The 15,055-nt window shown below is 35.1% G+C and overlaps 1 protein-coding gene across 1 annotated transcript; it reads left to right on the top strand.

Annotated features, from left to right (window-relative positions):
* Positions 1 to 749: 749 nt before the first annotated feature.
* LOC121727158 (delta(7)-sterol 5(6)-desaturase erg32-like) lies at positions 750 to 8,144 on the top strand. The gene is made up of 6 exons (XM_042114835.1): positions 750 to 969; positions 6,381 to 6,577; positions 6,770 to 7,018; positions 7,296 to 7,479; positions 7,625 to 7,797; positions 7,989 to 8,144. Exons 1-6 carry the CDS (start codon positions 750 to 752, stop codon positions 8,142 to 8,144), a joined length of 1,179 nt encoding a protein of 392 aa, XP_041970769.1.
* The last annotated feature ends 6,911 nt before the right edge of the window (positions 8,145 to 15,055 follow it).

The following is a 15,055-nucleotide window of genomic DNA, read 5'->3' as shown; positions in this document are numbered from 1 at the left end:
TCGATCGCTCATTAATTTGTATCATTTAGACGCGTCTATACCTCCTACACATCGAACTCACATGAGTGTTTGCTAAGGTAAGTTTATATTTCTCTGGTTTTGGGTAGTTTTTACAGGACATTGCCTCATATTATAGTGTTAACAAAATATGTTAGAATAAAAAGTAGCTCCTGATTAAAGGAACTGCTAAATATTGTGCAATCAAAATATAAAATAGTAACAATAGATTTTAAACCAATAAATAAGCGGATCTATAAATGATACTTTACACATTATGTAAACTCCGCGCTAATATATAAACGTAAAAATATAATGTATTGCAAACTGCACCACAAATTGTAATTTCTAAGCTATTGTTGTGGTGGAAATAAATTTTATTGCTCCTGCTAACTTTGAGCTAATTTTATGGATCCCGTTTAAACTCACATTCACAATAGACGAGTACTAGTTGATTGATGATAAGTTTTCGCTACGAATAAAAAAAATACATAAAATTTTAAGTATTGCAAAATGTTAAATGTTTGTGTGTGTTGGAGCTTTTCTATTCCGGAATTGGTGTTGTGATTGATTTGAGCTCGGTAACTTAGTTCGTAAGCTTCAAGTAATGACAATTTCTTAACTACAAGCTTAAGCATTTTGAGATCAAAAATAATATGAAATATTTACGATGAATAATAATAAACAAAACCAATTTGTTAAATAAAGCGATTAATTTTAGACGGAATACTTAAAGTGATATTACTTTCAGCATGGCTACAGAGACGCGTCAACGACTAAACAACAATAAAGAAGATCTATCAGAGAAGGATGTAGAGGACAAACCTAAATACTGGGATCCGCTCACGGACGGATTAAGATGGGTGGAGAACTATGCCGACTCCATAGAGAAATTCTTCAATAAACTACCTGACTTCATAGCGACGTTTGTCGCCACACTAGCTGTTTTCACTCTGGGCTCTACTTTAAGAGGTAAGACGCAAAATTAGTTTTAATTTGACCCAGAACAATTTGCTAGTAGCAAACATGAGGAGTAAGGCGGGTGAAGAAGTAAATTGTTCAATTCAAATATTTTGAACTTAATATTGATGTTATAAGCTCTTTGATATTGTGAAAGTAAAACTACTGGCGAATTTTTAAATTGAACAATTTTCCTCTTAACTTTGAAATGGATTCTGTTCATTTATTTTAATATTTGCGTAAGATCTATTTATTTATATAAGGGATTAAAGTTTGTAGACTGCCATACAACTAGAGACAACTTCACTTGTATGTCCACAGTTTGCTACAACTGTTTTGAGATATTTAATATAATTATTTCAACTCCGTCATTCATAGTGTAGAAAGCGAAGCAGATAACATATTTAATAAAGGATTTACTTTACCCCAGGCTAGGAAAGGTCCTTAGATTGGAGTTCATGCAGAAATGATAGGTACTAATTATAATCAGTCACGTCTTTCAAGTAATCCCAAGATCAGCGTCTAACCGATTGTGGCTTTTAATTACTGTCCGCCTACTCCGCACACCTGTTCGATTAGATATAGTCTGGCGAATTACTTAATTAGTATCTAATCATGTTGCTGTAGCTATGGGAATAGGAATAATAATGTTTTAAAAATAGATTGGAAAGTAGATTTGTTTTTGAGTATATGCAGTTTAAGCTTTAAGATCGGCTGGAAAAGTGGAAAGGGGAAGCGCAGTGTTTCATTTTTAGGTCTCCTAAGTGGGATGAGAAGTGAGCAGGGTGTTTGTGTTCAAGGACATGCTATTGGTAGATCTACCTAGATTGAGATTAGTCAGTAAGACATCTATTATACATTATTGCTAGATATTGTTCCTATTGCCCTTTCCGATTTCGTCAAGCGATCTCAAAGTAGATATTACTCACGTATTTTTCTTCGATTTAAAATTTAGAGCAAGATGGACAGACAGACTGCGTTCCTTGTAACAAATACCTGTGACGAACTTTGAAAATAGTCAATGTACCGCAGAATCATCAAATAATATTATTATAATATAATGTTGTTTGGCCATCACTATCGCGGGTCAGGGAGTCGTTGTATCTAAATAAACACTAGTATAATGACAATGACATGTTGTATTGTCTAAATCGATAACTTTTACGTTACTTTTTAACAATTATGAAATTCAAGATATCAAATAACATAAAATTACGAAATAAAAAGGCCCGATACATCTGGGTGCACGGCAGTGCCCCAGTCAAGTTGAGAGGAAAGGCACGGCCGTACCATACTTTTCTCGAAGCGTTTAGCGGCTATTTCAATCTTTCCTATAATATACCACCTATTTTCTTCCACTATTTTTACTTCAACCTAATGCTATCAATAAATACCTATGTCGTATAGCAACACTAAACATATTGCGAATTTATTACTGTATGATGCGTATATTAACGATGCATAATATTACAGATAATATCATGCAATCTACAAATCGTGTTTCGCTTAAAATCAAAACGATTAGCTTCTTATTGTATAACTGATAATTCTTATCAGCTTACAACGTTGCAATTTTATCTTTATATCAAACTAGCTGTTGCCCACGACTTCGTCCACGTCAGCAAAATGTGAAAACAAAGATAATAAAAGAGAGGCAAGAGTTTTGATAATACCTAATGTGATGTTACATGGCCTAATTATAGTGATGATGATGATTAGTATTTTAATTGACACATTGACATTTAAATATGCTTGTTGTTGTTGAAACAACGCCGAAATTGCCGTAGTTGTATCTAGAGGTATAAGGGTTCTGTACAGCACCTTCACAACCAGGGTATACTTCGGCCCAAATTCTTATTTTTTGATAGTTTAAGCTTAAAATCCTTCAGAAAAACGTAAAATTACTATGTTTTTCCATATAAATTTCAAGGAGTCCCATCGATTTTTCATAGATTGCATCATCAAATCACCACTTTTGTGATTATGTTACCAAATTTGGGCTACATCTCATTCAACAACAAAAGGATTTTCGAAATCGGTCCACAAATTTTCCGGAGTTGTCCGCGAACCATTATAAAAAAAGTGAAATATTATATCCTCCTCCTTTTCGAAAATCGATTAAAAAGTAGCCTAAGTTATGCCTTACTACATCAGCTATGTGTCTAAAAAAGTCCCGTCAAAATCGCTCCAGCCATTTCAGAGATTAGCCGGAACAAACAGACAGACAGCCATCTATACAAAAATTGTAAAAAAATTTTGTTTTGGTGTCTGTATGTTCATATGCATATTCATATGCATATGTATATTCATATGCATGTAGTAAAAAACGATTTTTCAATATTACAAACAGACACTCCAATTTTATTTATATGTAAGTACTAAGTATAGATTTTTAAATAAAACTAGCTGACCCGGCAAATGTTGTTTTGCCGGGTCAGCTAGTTATTAAATATTATCAGACCTAACGAATGTACTATCAGAGAAGTTGATTCATAGGCAGATGGGGGACCTACGTAGTTTGGTCGAGTTATTATGTCAAACCCAGCCGACAGATCACAATTAACATTGAATTGACATGATCCGACCAAATGACGTTGGTCTGTCAACTGCCTAGGAATCAATTTCCTCGATGGTACATTAAAAATTTCATTATAATCGGTTAGGCCGTTTTAGAGGAGTTCGCGCACAAACACAGTGACACGAGAATTTCATGTAATATAATATTAGACAATATCTCTTCAATCTTCATGTCTACTATGGTAACTGTGACTCGCCTTGCTCGCCCTCACTTTTTGATGATCCCAGCGAGGTTGAATTACAATGTTTTCCTCCGTGTTACGTTTTACGTGGTATTTTTTGTATATGACTACAATTTAAACATTACCTGTTATAATGTACAATTGTTTCATAATGTTATACCTACTGTTTCGTTAGAATATGTAGGTTCTATATTTAAACAGATTTGACATTTTAAGGTGTGGTTTCTTAAGGTCCGCCTTTATAATATTTACATGAATTATACTTTTATTATAAGCAATATCTAGTTACGAGTATAGGTTAAAGAGTTAAAGAGTCGTATTTTATAAAATAAAAATTCACAAAATTAATAGGGTATGTACCACAATTTTTGATTTAAAATACAAACAGAGTAATGGAGAATTTACAGTTCTATTCTTAGTTAACAGAATCAGGCGTTACTTTGCGGAAATCCATAGCTTAAAATTTTGTATGTTGATATTTTTAGCAATATAGATTACCAATGATAAGTAGAAACCATCTTTGTAAAACCACATCAAGTGAATAAATGATTGTTATTATTATTATTATTATAATAATATATATAGCGGAATATTGCTAAAAATAATAACAAACTGAATTTTAAGTTCTATTCTTTACATGTGATCTTAAAACATTAGAGGTTAATTTATATATTATTAGAAATAATCGGAAATAACAAGTATTTAATTTTAATTTCGATTATTAATATCTTAAAGCACTGTTATATATAACACCGTTATTTATGAAATATAAATGAAATCTTCCGCTAGCCGTAATGTTGCATTATAATATTCGACGCGGTTGTGTTTGCTCGTTCTATATTACCCGTATTGGGCTAATAACACTAACGTAAACACCATAATGTTTGATGTTGCAACACATTAATTAACAATATATTAATATAAAAGTTGTAGCTTTCGATAAAACAACTCCAAACATGCGCCTATCAGCGATTAATTAGATATCATGTTATCGGAAATAATTATACACGTGTAATTTTGAGCCGGTAATTTTGACGTTCAATCAAATTTCATTCCATACAATTTTGAATTTATATACTGGGCAAGCAGATTAAACAGCATCAAATCCAACGTGAAAACCTTGCTTTCCAAGTTTCTTAGTTACCATGTGCATATCGTATATTACGCAAGTAACAACAATTGGACGCTGTTAAACATAAATTGCATGCAGAATGCAGTCTTGTTCTAAATGATGTAAAGATCATGACTGCATTCATACGCTGTGTATCATCCCACAAAAAAATTACGTATCGATTATTGAGCAACACAATATTTAATATTGTGTTGCTCAATAATTTTTACTTTAAGATTTTGCTAGTAAAAAGCTCTTTTACTAGTAAATTGTGTACGGGTCTGTACACCTTACACGCTGATAATGATGATTGATTATAGAAACAGCCGTAAAATGATAACTGTTTATTGATACACTAACAAAGGTACAATGATATAAGATTAATTATATAAGAATAAGTGCTATAAGAATAAGTGCTCGCGTATTATAGCAGACACATTTTATATACACAAAGATAATGATGAGTATAGCAAAAATTAAAACTTTACGAAATCGTTTAAATATTGAGATATTTACAAAATTGATAAACTAATTATTATGCTGACCTAGGAATGTGCGATGCTTGCATCGTACAAATTGCATGTAGTATTATACTTTTACACAACTCTACCCCTGCCGAGTTATGTAGTTACTAAGTTAAGCTCTTAAAAATTCAGTCCAGTAAATTGTAAAGCATGCAAATAGAAACTAATAATATATAAGTCCAGTAACGAGTTTATTCCTCGGATTAAGATATTAAATTTAACCCCAGACTTATCCCTCGTAAACCATATTAGAAGTTTCGCTCAAAGGGAATCTGATATCTGTTTTGTACTCGCAAATTAAATGAATCGGGCTAAGTAAAAGTTTCTCAAAGTTCCAATGCTGGGGACTCACTTGCCTTAAAATTCTGAATTCCAATTTGCATTATTTAAATTCTCACTACTATAATTATGTGTACTAGTAGTACTAAGCTTTATAATTCATTTTATGAGTTACACTTAAATGTCGTAAAATAGAACAAAGTGACTCTTCTTGACGTGGGAGAGCAATGCTTCGGCACGAATGGGCCGGCTCGACCGGAGAAATACCACGTCCTCACAGAAAACCGGCGTGAAACAGCGCTTGCGCTGTGTTTCGCCGAGTGAGTGAGTTTACCGGAGGCCCAATCCCCTACCCTATTCCCTTCCCTATCCTCCCTTATTCCGTTCCCTTTCCATCCCTACCTTCCCCTATTACCCTATTCCCTCTTAAAAGGCTGGCAACGCACCTGCAGCTCTTCTGATGCTGCGAGTGTCCATGGGCGACGGAAGTTGCTTTCCATCAGGTGACCCGTTTGCTCGTTTGCCCCCTTATTTCATAAAAAAAAAAAAAAAGTGAAGCTAAGACGAAGGCTTGCCTAAAGCTACTAGGCGAATATTAATTTTTCTACGTAGACTTTAATTATGATGTGGTTTTGGTGGACGAAAAATATAAGAACCACTTTTAAAAGGCAAATCAAAATATATTTTTAAATTGTTACTAGACAAAATATAAAAAAGCAATTTTAAAATTAATGAAAATAATGTTTCCAGGGGAATGGGTGGTGATACTAGTATCAGCCCTGAAGCAGATCTCGGGGCAGACGCAGACGGAGAGGAACATGACCACGGAGGAGATCTACAAGCTGTTCACGCTGGAGAACCTCAAGATGGAGCACTTCTCCACCATCTTCATAGCGGCGCATGTCGTCTCGTACGGCACCTACTTCCTCATCGGAGGATTCCTCCACGTAAGAAAATGTTTTTGGTAAATTTGATACTGAAATACTTTCAAAGATGATCGAAACTCCGTAATGATCATTTAAACATTAAAGTAATAGAAACTTTAATAATTTACAGACAAAATGTTAATAAAGGGGTTTTTATGGAAATTTTGATAAAAAAATATTTGGAATTACAACATTGAAATTATCTTATTTCAGTGGTATTTCTACGTCCGGAGAAGGCATTTAGCCCACGAGTGGAAGATCCAGCCCACAAAATGGCTATCTCCTGAGCTGGAAAGACATGAGATAATGCTGGGAACGCTATCATTGTTCGTCACCGGTTCCTTCTCCGCCATGCTGGCCACCTACATTCTGAACGGGAATCCTTCGACCGTCTACTTCCAGTTTGACGAGTACGGCTACTTGTGGCTCTTCCTGCAGTTCCCACTTCTATTCATATATATGGTAAAATACTTTTAAATAATGAAGTTTATATTGTTTTTGATGATTTATATAATATATTATATTCACCATAAGAGACTATGTAGTAGACTAATTATTATTATTGTATTTATTTATTTAGCATAAGTTAAGCATACTTTAAACTTTCGGATTTAAATTCAATTACAGCTTTACACTGTGTATGCATTTTGTAATAAACTTTTTACTTTCTTTTTATCTATCATAGATTTTGGTTCAACCCGATGCTATTATTTAACAAAAACTCGTTTTACATCATCAGGACTACACAACATACATCCTGCACCGACTGTACCATACGCGCTTCCTGTACAAGCACTTCCACAAGCTGCACCACAAGTACAAGCAGCCAACTGCCTTTTCCGTCACCGCCATCCACCCCGTCGAGATTATGCACGTCCAGCTCACCATGGTGCTGCCGCTGTTCACCGTCAATGTACATTGGTGTTAGTTGACCGATTACTTTGAGTAAAAATGTGGCATTAATTGATTGAAATCTAAAACATACTCCAATTTGTGGCGATCGCGATCTAATAAGTAGATAAATAGATTCGGCTTATCACTAACTTAATATAATTTATGTGTTTCTAGTGCCGTTCTTCACGATCGTGATGTATAACTACTATCACGGCATCATCGACCACTCCGGCATCCACTTCAAAACGCAGTGGTGGCAGCCCTGGCAGCCGCCCTCCGAGTTCCACGACCAACATCACCTCTTCTTCCACTGCAACTTCGGATTCAACATGAGCCTGTGGGATAAGGTAGCTTGCGATATTTGTTTATTGTTCTCTATCATCATCAAAATTTTCTGAAACACTAAAACTAACTAGACGTTGTGATTAACAGAATTATAAAGCATTCACTCGTCGGTTTCAATTTAATTTAAAAAGAGTATTTTGAGTATCTTATATATATTATTTAGAGTAAAATAGTTATTTTACCTAATTTCCAGTTACACGGCACAATGAGGAAGGATAAGCATGTTTACACAGAGGATACGTTCGTCGGAGAGGCGCCGACAATCGACTCGGCTGAAGGCAAGAAGATCCTCGAGGTAGACGAAGACGTCAGAGAGTTCGTCGAAAAGCAGGGCATTACAGCCCAGTAAATATAAAAAGAAGAAAGAGGAAACATCGATAGTAGCTTAAAGTCGTTTAAGACTGAAGTCAAAAGCAGCCATTTGCCAACGCCTCTGGGAATTTTGCAATGTGTGAATTGCGCATCGACATCAAATCCTATATCGTTAGTAATTATTATATTTTATAGATTGTTATGTAGGTTTAAGTCACAATAAAGTAACTGATTAATTATTTAATTGTGTTTAACATTATAGTTGTACACGAGCGTTAAATTAATTTATTCAAGATTGCCTTTGAGTTAGCGTCTACTTTGTAACATTGGCACTAATTATTGTTGTAAAGCTGCTAATTGTATAAGTACCTATTGGTAATAGAATATTGTTTACGTCCTAAAATATTTGATACAGAATGTAATCCCTTACATTTTCATTATGCGATTTTCACTTGTGAAGCACCGAATTATTTACAGGAGCGATTTATTTGTATAGCATGTTGAAAATGTATTACCGATCCGAACGTTGAAAGAAATCCTAACCCAATAAGACTATCAGATAGAGATAAATGTTCCTCACGATAATTCCCGCTCACTTCGCTTCGTAAAAATTCGATTTATTTTGTGTTCGCCTCAAAAAGTGTCAGTCGGATACGTCTAAACAAATTGTCAAGTGACGAATAATACGGCACAGGATAAAGGAGGATTTCCACGGGATCTGATAGGTGATCGCGGGTTCACGCATATTATAACATTTTCAGCAAATTGAAAAACGACTTTTATGTATACTTTTGAGAACAAATAAATTTAAGCCAGGATTTTCTATTTTAAAAATTATTTTCATCGCTAAAACAAAACATAAGTTTAGAAAAAAAAAAACATCATAAGTTCAGAATATATACCGTACCTAAAATTACAACTTTGAGTAAAAAGAAAGTAAATCAATAAATTCAAAATTTTATGGGTTACGTACATGATGTGACTAATGAAGAGCCTTAACCGTAGCTTTATTTAAACAACGTATTTACATAAACTTGGAATATTGTACATACAAGTCCCGAAAGTTTAAGATTTTAAGCAAGGCATTGAAAATTGAACAGCACAAGCAATTTATCCTAAGCATTTGAAGGTAAAAATAAGTGTGCACTGTGCACTTAATTAAGTCTAGGTTAAGTCTAAGTCTAAGTTAAGTATGCGTCTCAAACAAGTGAGGGTTCAGTTAAGTATAATCTCAAGATATCCCTTTGACAGCTGAACCGACAGCACGAAAGCGTCTTACGGCCGTTCCCAATATTTGATCCATCTCTGGTTTTGCCCTACTGGAGATAGGAAAAGCTCACATTAGACATTAGAGACATATAATATTTTATGTCAATGGTGAGCTATTCCTATCTCTAGTAGGGCAAAACCAGAGATAGATCAAATATTGGGAACGGCCGTTAGTGGAACTTAACTATCGAATAAGAGGGATAAAAAGTGAACGCTCTCAAGAAACAATTATTTAACTCCAGTTCCAGGACCTTTGTCCCGTGAAACAGTAAAATACATTTCCAACGAGATAGATGATTGTAAAGCGCGAGATAACAAGGTACGTAATTAAACGGGAATAAACTATTAGTTCTCATCGCCGACGCTTTAGAAAAGAATCCGGTTTTCGGGGAAGCCATTTATCACGACGACGGAAAAAATTACGACGGCCTTAAGGGCGGGAAATAATGCGGGGTTTGATTTATAATGCGAGAGAATTTATATTTGCTTAAATTAAAGCACGATAACCCTGAATTAATGCCTTCATGTAAAATAGGCCCACTTGCGCCAATTTTGGGTATAATATTATCATGTATTCTCTTTCGTGAATTCAGGGAAAGAGAGATAGCACGATGCAACGATCAATTTTAACTGATGCTGGCGCAACTGGGCCCTAGAATATCAAATTTAATTAAGTGCAAATTGTTTTAGCTTTCTTGCATTTAATAAAATCTTTTGCTTAGAAGTTAACCGTAGTCGAGATTGCTTCGAAATTGCCAGCAAAAAACGGCAAAGTACAACTATAATGAAATCAGCAGCCCGGCAGTTATTACAAGAACCTCTCTCGGTGCGGAGCCTTAATTACTCCACGAATAATACCGAAGGCACCTGTAAAATGTTTTCCGACGATAAAAATATATAAAAATTGGGCTGGCTATTGCAAGATACATCTTTATCTGTAGACCGTACCGTAAAATTACTTGAATAAAAAATAGTTGCATTGATGTTATTAAGTTTTGTTTTGTCGAAAATTATATTTTAACAGTATCTTCCATTGTACACTTTATTTTCGATGAAAAACTAATTAAATACTTAGTTTTTCATCGAAAATAAAGTGTACGTTAATGGTAAGCATATTAAAAGATTCAGAAGTTTTATGAAACTTAAAGCGAATATACAATTCAATTCCCAGTATTATCGTGGCTGTTGAAATATAAAAGAAAATAAATCCTATCTAATCCTTATTGAATCGTATCTGTAATCACAGGCATATAATCGCATCTAAACATTTATTTAACCCTCAGCCGCCACAGACGAATCGATCCCGGATAAGACGAAGACAATTTTCCGACGAAAGGGAACACTCGAGGCGAATATTAATTGGCGTAGGTATTAGCGGCCGGCGTGCGCTCACTCGCGTCTTGTTAATTATGTCACGCGGGTTACAGGGGCGTGTTCATACAGGTGTGTAGATGTATTTTGGTAAAATAGTCAATAAAATGAAACTAAGCAGGTCTGATAGAGTTTTAGATTGGGGACTTTATTATAGTCCCATCGCCTTTCACGAGCACCAATCATTTCTCTTGGCTGTATAATTTAACCAATAAAATATAAGACGTCAAGATTTTTTATTCAACGATTATAATAAGGTAAATTATGATAACTGATAAGCGAAGTATATCTGCGACCTTAGCTTTGACCGTCGCGACTCATTTGACTTTACGATCCCTTTGGTCGACAATTTGCCGCAACTTTTGTTGAAAATGTGGACGCGGCTTGATCTTTGAACTAGCACTTAATTTCCGCGCTCCGCACCTGAGTGCGGAATATGTAATGACTTGCACCGCCTCAACGGTGGTGGAGGGCTGACGACGAATTATTTCAATTTAATATTCGTAAATCATGCTTGAGGTTGCCTGGATTGGAAATGTTTGCCGCCGCTCTCGAGGTATTTGTATATTTAACGCTAAATATTTGATAGTTCTGCCTGTACGTACATATGCTACAGTCGATAATAGTTACAGAGCAAAATATTATGGTGGGTATCAGAGAATTTTTTGTAGAACGATCGCGCGGTATCTAGATATTAAAAATGTCTTTCGTAAAGTCTAGTTCTGTCTCTATACCTACAAGAATATGCCGGCAAAATCCAGTAATTTAATGAGCTTTACATTAAAATAGAGCCTGTTACTCAATGAGAAAAACAGCCATCTGTATCGTGGGTGGCAGGCCTAGAAGTTTATTATGATTTAAAATTACTTAATAGCTACTGAACTAAGTTATTAATAAACAATGAATTTTATTTTATTGGTAAAGTTAAGATTCTTAGTAAGTCCATTTTAATTTCCATTGTCAAATGTCGAGGTAGGAAACGTGTATTTTTATTAGCTGTAGTAAATAAAATTAAATTATGAATCACTACCTTAGATAGCTTAGCCGTGTCACACCATGATGTAACTGAAGTGACCCAACCTGGTGCCTGATTTAGACCGCAACTTTTGGTTCAACAAACAAAATTCGTTTACGGGAGAAATTCTTCAAATATAATATTATTATTATACTATCCGAATCTGCCTATTTTTCTAAATTATTATTTACACGAGACTCATTGACTTTTATATTTCTGCTGTGACCGATTTGTGCAATTTACGTGTGTAACAAGATTTACTGTGGAGATGTTGATAGCAACAACAACAAGCTGTGTGCAAGGCGTTGATTGTAACACAACCGAACACGTGTCAGCGGTGATCTTGTCGTGTCACTGTCGCGCTGACATCGGCCGGTAAATACGAGTAGTGGGGCGAATTCATATTAGCAATGGCTCAAATTTTAACCTAGAAACTGACAACGCGTATTATAATATAGGCTATTATCACCTATTATCACGAATTTATCACCATCCTATCCTATTTATAAATAACATTGAAATAATTGACCTATATTATGACGACCTCTGTGGCTTAGTGGTCGAGCGCGTTGCGCGTTGTCAGCTCTCATGCCGGGGTCATGGGTACGAATCCCGCCGATGGGACAAAAAGTTTTCAATGTTCCTAGGTCATGGATGTGTATTTAATAAATTGTGTATAATCATCATATAATAAACATGTTTAATATACTTAATATGTAGGTATAGTATAAAAGTATTAAATTTTGTCTGGTACCTGTAACACAAGTCCTTCAGGAGTCGTCCAATTAGCACGGGGCCAGACTGACGTGGTGTGAAGCGTCCATAAATATTATTATTATTATAATCCGAACCGTAGTTTTAGTGAAGTTCCATGTATTTTTGCAGCGAATATACATGGACTACCAAAAATATATGACCCAAAACACTCCTTTTGTAATTGCTGTAGTTGGGTGGTAAGAAGAAATTCTGAGTAAAGTAAAACCTTTATTCGACTGCAAAGTATTCCTAATTCTAAGTAACACTTTTGTGATGTGTGCACGACGAACGCTTATTATCTGATACATTTTAAGTCTGAATTCGCAATGTTTTGATCTACGAATAATAAAAACTATTTTGATACCCTGAGCTATGACATAGCACTAGGATGAATAGACCCTAAAGATCGGTACAATCCTACAAGGATGGTTTCGACGCCGCCATCTTGTAAAGTGTCACTCAAGTTGCGGCCGTCATCTAGTTATGAAGCGCTTACAGACGAATGGCACCTGCCGTCGACTACCGTTGACTGCCGTCGAATGCCGTCGACGCGAGCCGTCGACGGCATTCCATTTATAGTGCCAGAAGCTATTTCATAATATCCTTAAGAGGATACAACAGGGGCTAGAGAAATGAAAAAAAAGTACGTGTAATATCTATAGCTGTCTCCCTTACCTCAAGCCTATACCGCAGAACGCGATAGAGACAACTGCAGAAAATCCAGAAAATCAACGATTCGTTGTCCCCTGATTCCTTCTCCAAAACTTAACCGATTTAAGTACTTTTTTCATTAAAGATTAAAAAAAGGCTTGAGCTGTGTTCCTATGTTTTGCTTTTTTTGTATAATCTAGCCAAATCTGTTTTCTGGACGTTTGAACACAGTGGAAAATCTGGCCATTTTTTTGGGTTTTTGAACGTTCATATCTTATTTAATAATTAAATTATGAAAAAAAAGAAAACATAGGGACATTGTATTAGTGGCCGTAGATATTCAGGAAAAAAATTATAACTCTACTAGCATTATCCAGAGAGGAAACAGGGGACAACGTTTGTATGGAAAAAAGGGCGGTGTGGAATCCTCTTAACATGGACAATATCGACGTGCCATATCTATAGGTGTAGGTTGTATAGTGTAACTAGTAGACACTAAGTGCCGGTCACTGGGCAGGTAGCCAATCACGTCACAGAGCGCGCCAACTAATGTATCGGAGAATCTATACCCGGGATATAGGCCTGCCAAGCCGTTTGCGTTATTTATTACGTGAGATTAGTTTACAATGCGAACTTTAAACTTCATGTTTAGGAAGCTAGTGGTTGTAGTAGTAATTGCAAAGGAAACGGACAAAGGACAAGGAAAAGTCTCATTCATAAAATCGGTAATTGCAAGGGATAAGGCTTTGGACGCTTAAACAAAAGTCTCAGGCATAAGACCAGGATGGATATCCAAAGCATAAAAAAATGTCATGGAAATGGAAACCGTTGCTGGTATGCGTTGAGTCATTTTATTTATAGGTAAGATCAGGATGAGCTACGCTCTACATCTCAACTTATATACATTTTGTTATATTATTCCGTTTGTTATAAGAATATTAATATATTTTTAATTTTATATCACTAGGTAAGTACATTAATTGTACAGCTCTTTTATATAAAATTTTACTTTTTATATTTCGTTTTTAATTACTAATATACGTTTTTAAATTATACGTCAAAGCCGTTCTTATTTTCACTTATTAACATTGAAAGGAGAATGCCCAAAAATATATGGTACCCCGTACCATTATGCGTCAAAACGAAACTTGTTTTTTTAAAGTCTATGATAATCACTTTAGCTCCTATAAAAATTTCTTTGTAAACAAAACCGGGGTTTCAGAGTAATTTGATAAAATCGAAAATAACCTCAAAATCTTCAAAGCAACTATTTTATTGATGGGTGATAGGTCATACACGAGCGAACGTTATTGCTCTAAAAACAGAGTAAGGCGCTTATGTTAGTAATATATCATCACCGAAATGTGACTAAAAGCCGCCGCTATAATATCTACTATCTAGGGGTATTTATTAATATTGAATACATTCTCTTAAGCAATTTAGGTGATTCAAGCAGAAATGTAACTAACATTTTAGTCACAATACACAATGGACACATAGCCCAATAGGCAATAGCGCACTAGCGGCCACCTAAAATATGGTGTGGCCGCTTGGTGGCCAATTGCGCGCGTGGATCTATGGCGGTTTCATACTCAGGTATCTATCTCGATAGTCGATGGCCGCCGCAACCGCCGCTAGTGCGCTATTGAGATTATGCTAATGATGTTGACTGGAGTCAAAAATAAAACAAATTACATATGTACTTATTTTTATTTTATCCAAACATTGTTATAATAACAAATACATATATGCATAGATCGTCCAGCGGTTTCATTATAACATTAACAAAGAACAGAGTTGTATTATAAACAAAAGAAAAAAGGGCAAACACAAAAGGCTCAATTATTCTGAGAACAATAATAATATAACATGTAAAGTAAGCCTAA

This window comes from Aricia agestis, chromosome 5, assembly GCF_905147365.1.
Source record: "Aricia agestis chromosome 5, ilAriAges1.1, whole genome shotgun sequence".
NCBI classification, from domain to species: domain Eukaryota; kingdom Metazoa; phylum Arthropoda; class Insecta; order Lepidoptera; family Lycaenidae; genus Aricia; species Aricia agestis.
This window is presented reverse-complemented; position numbering and strand designations above follow the sequence as displayed.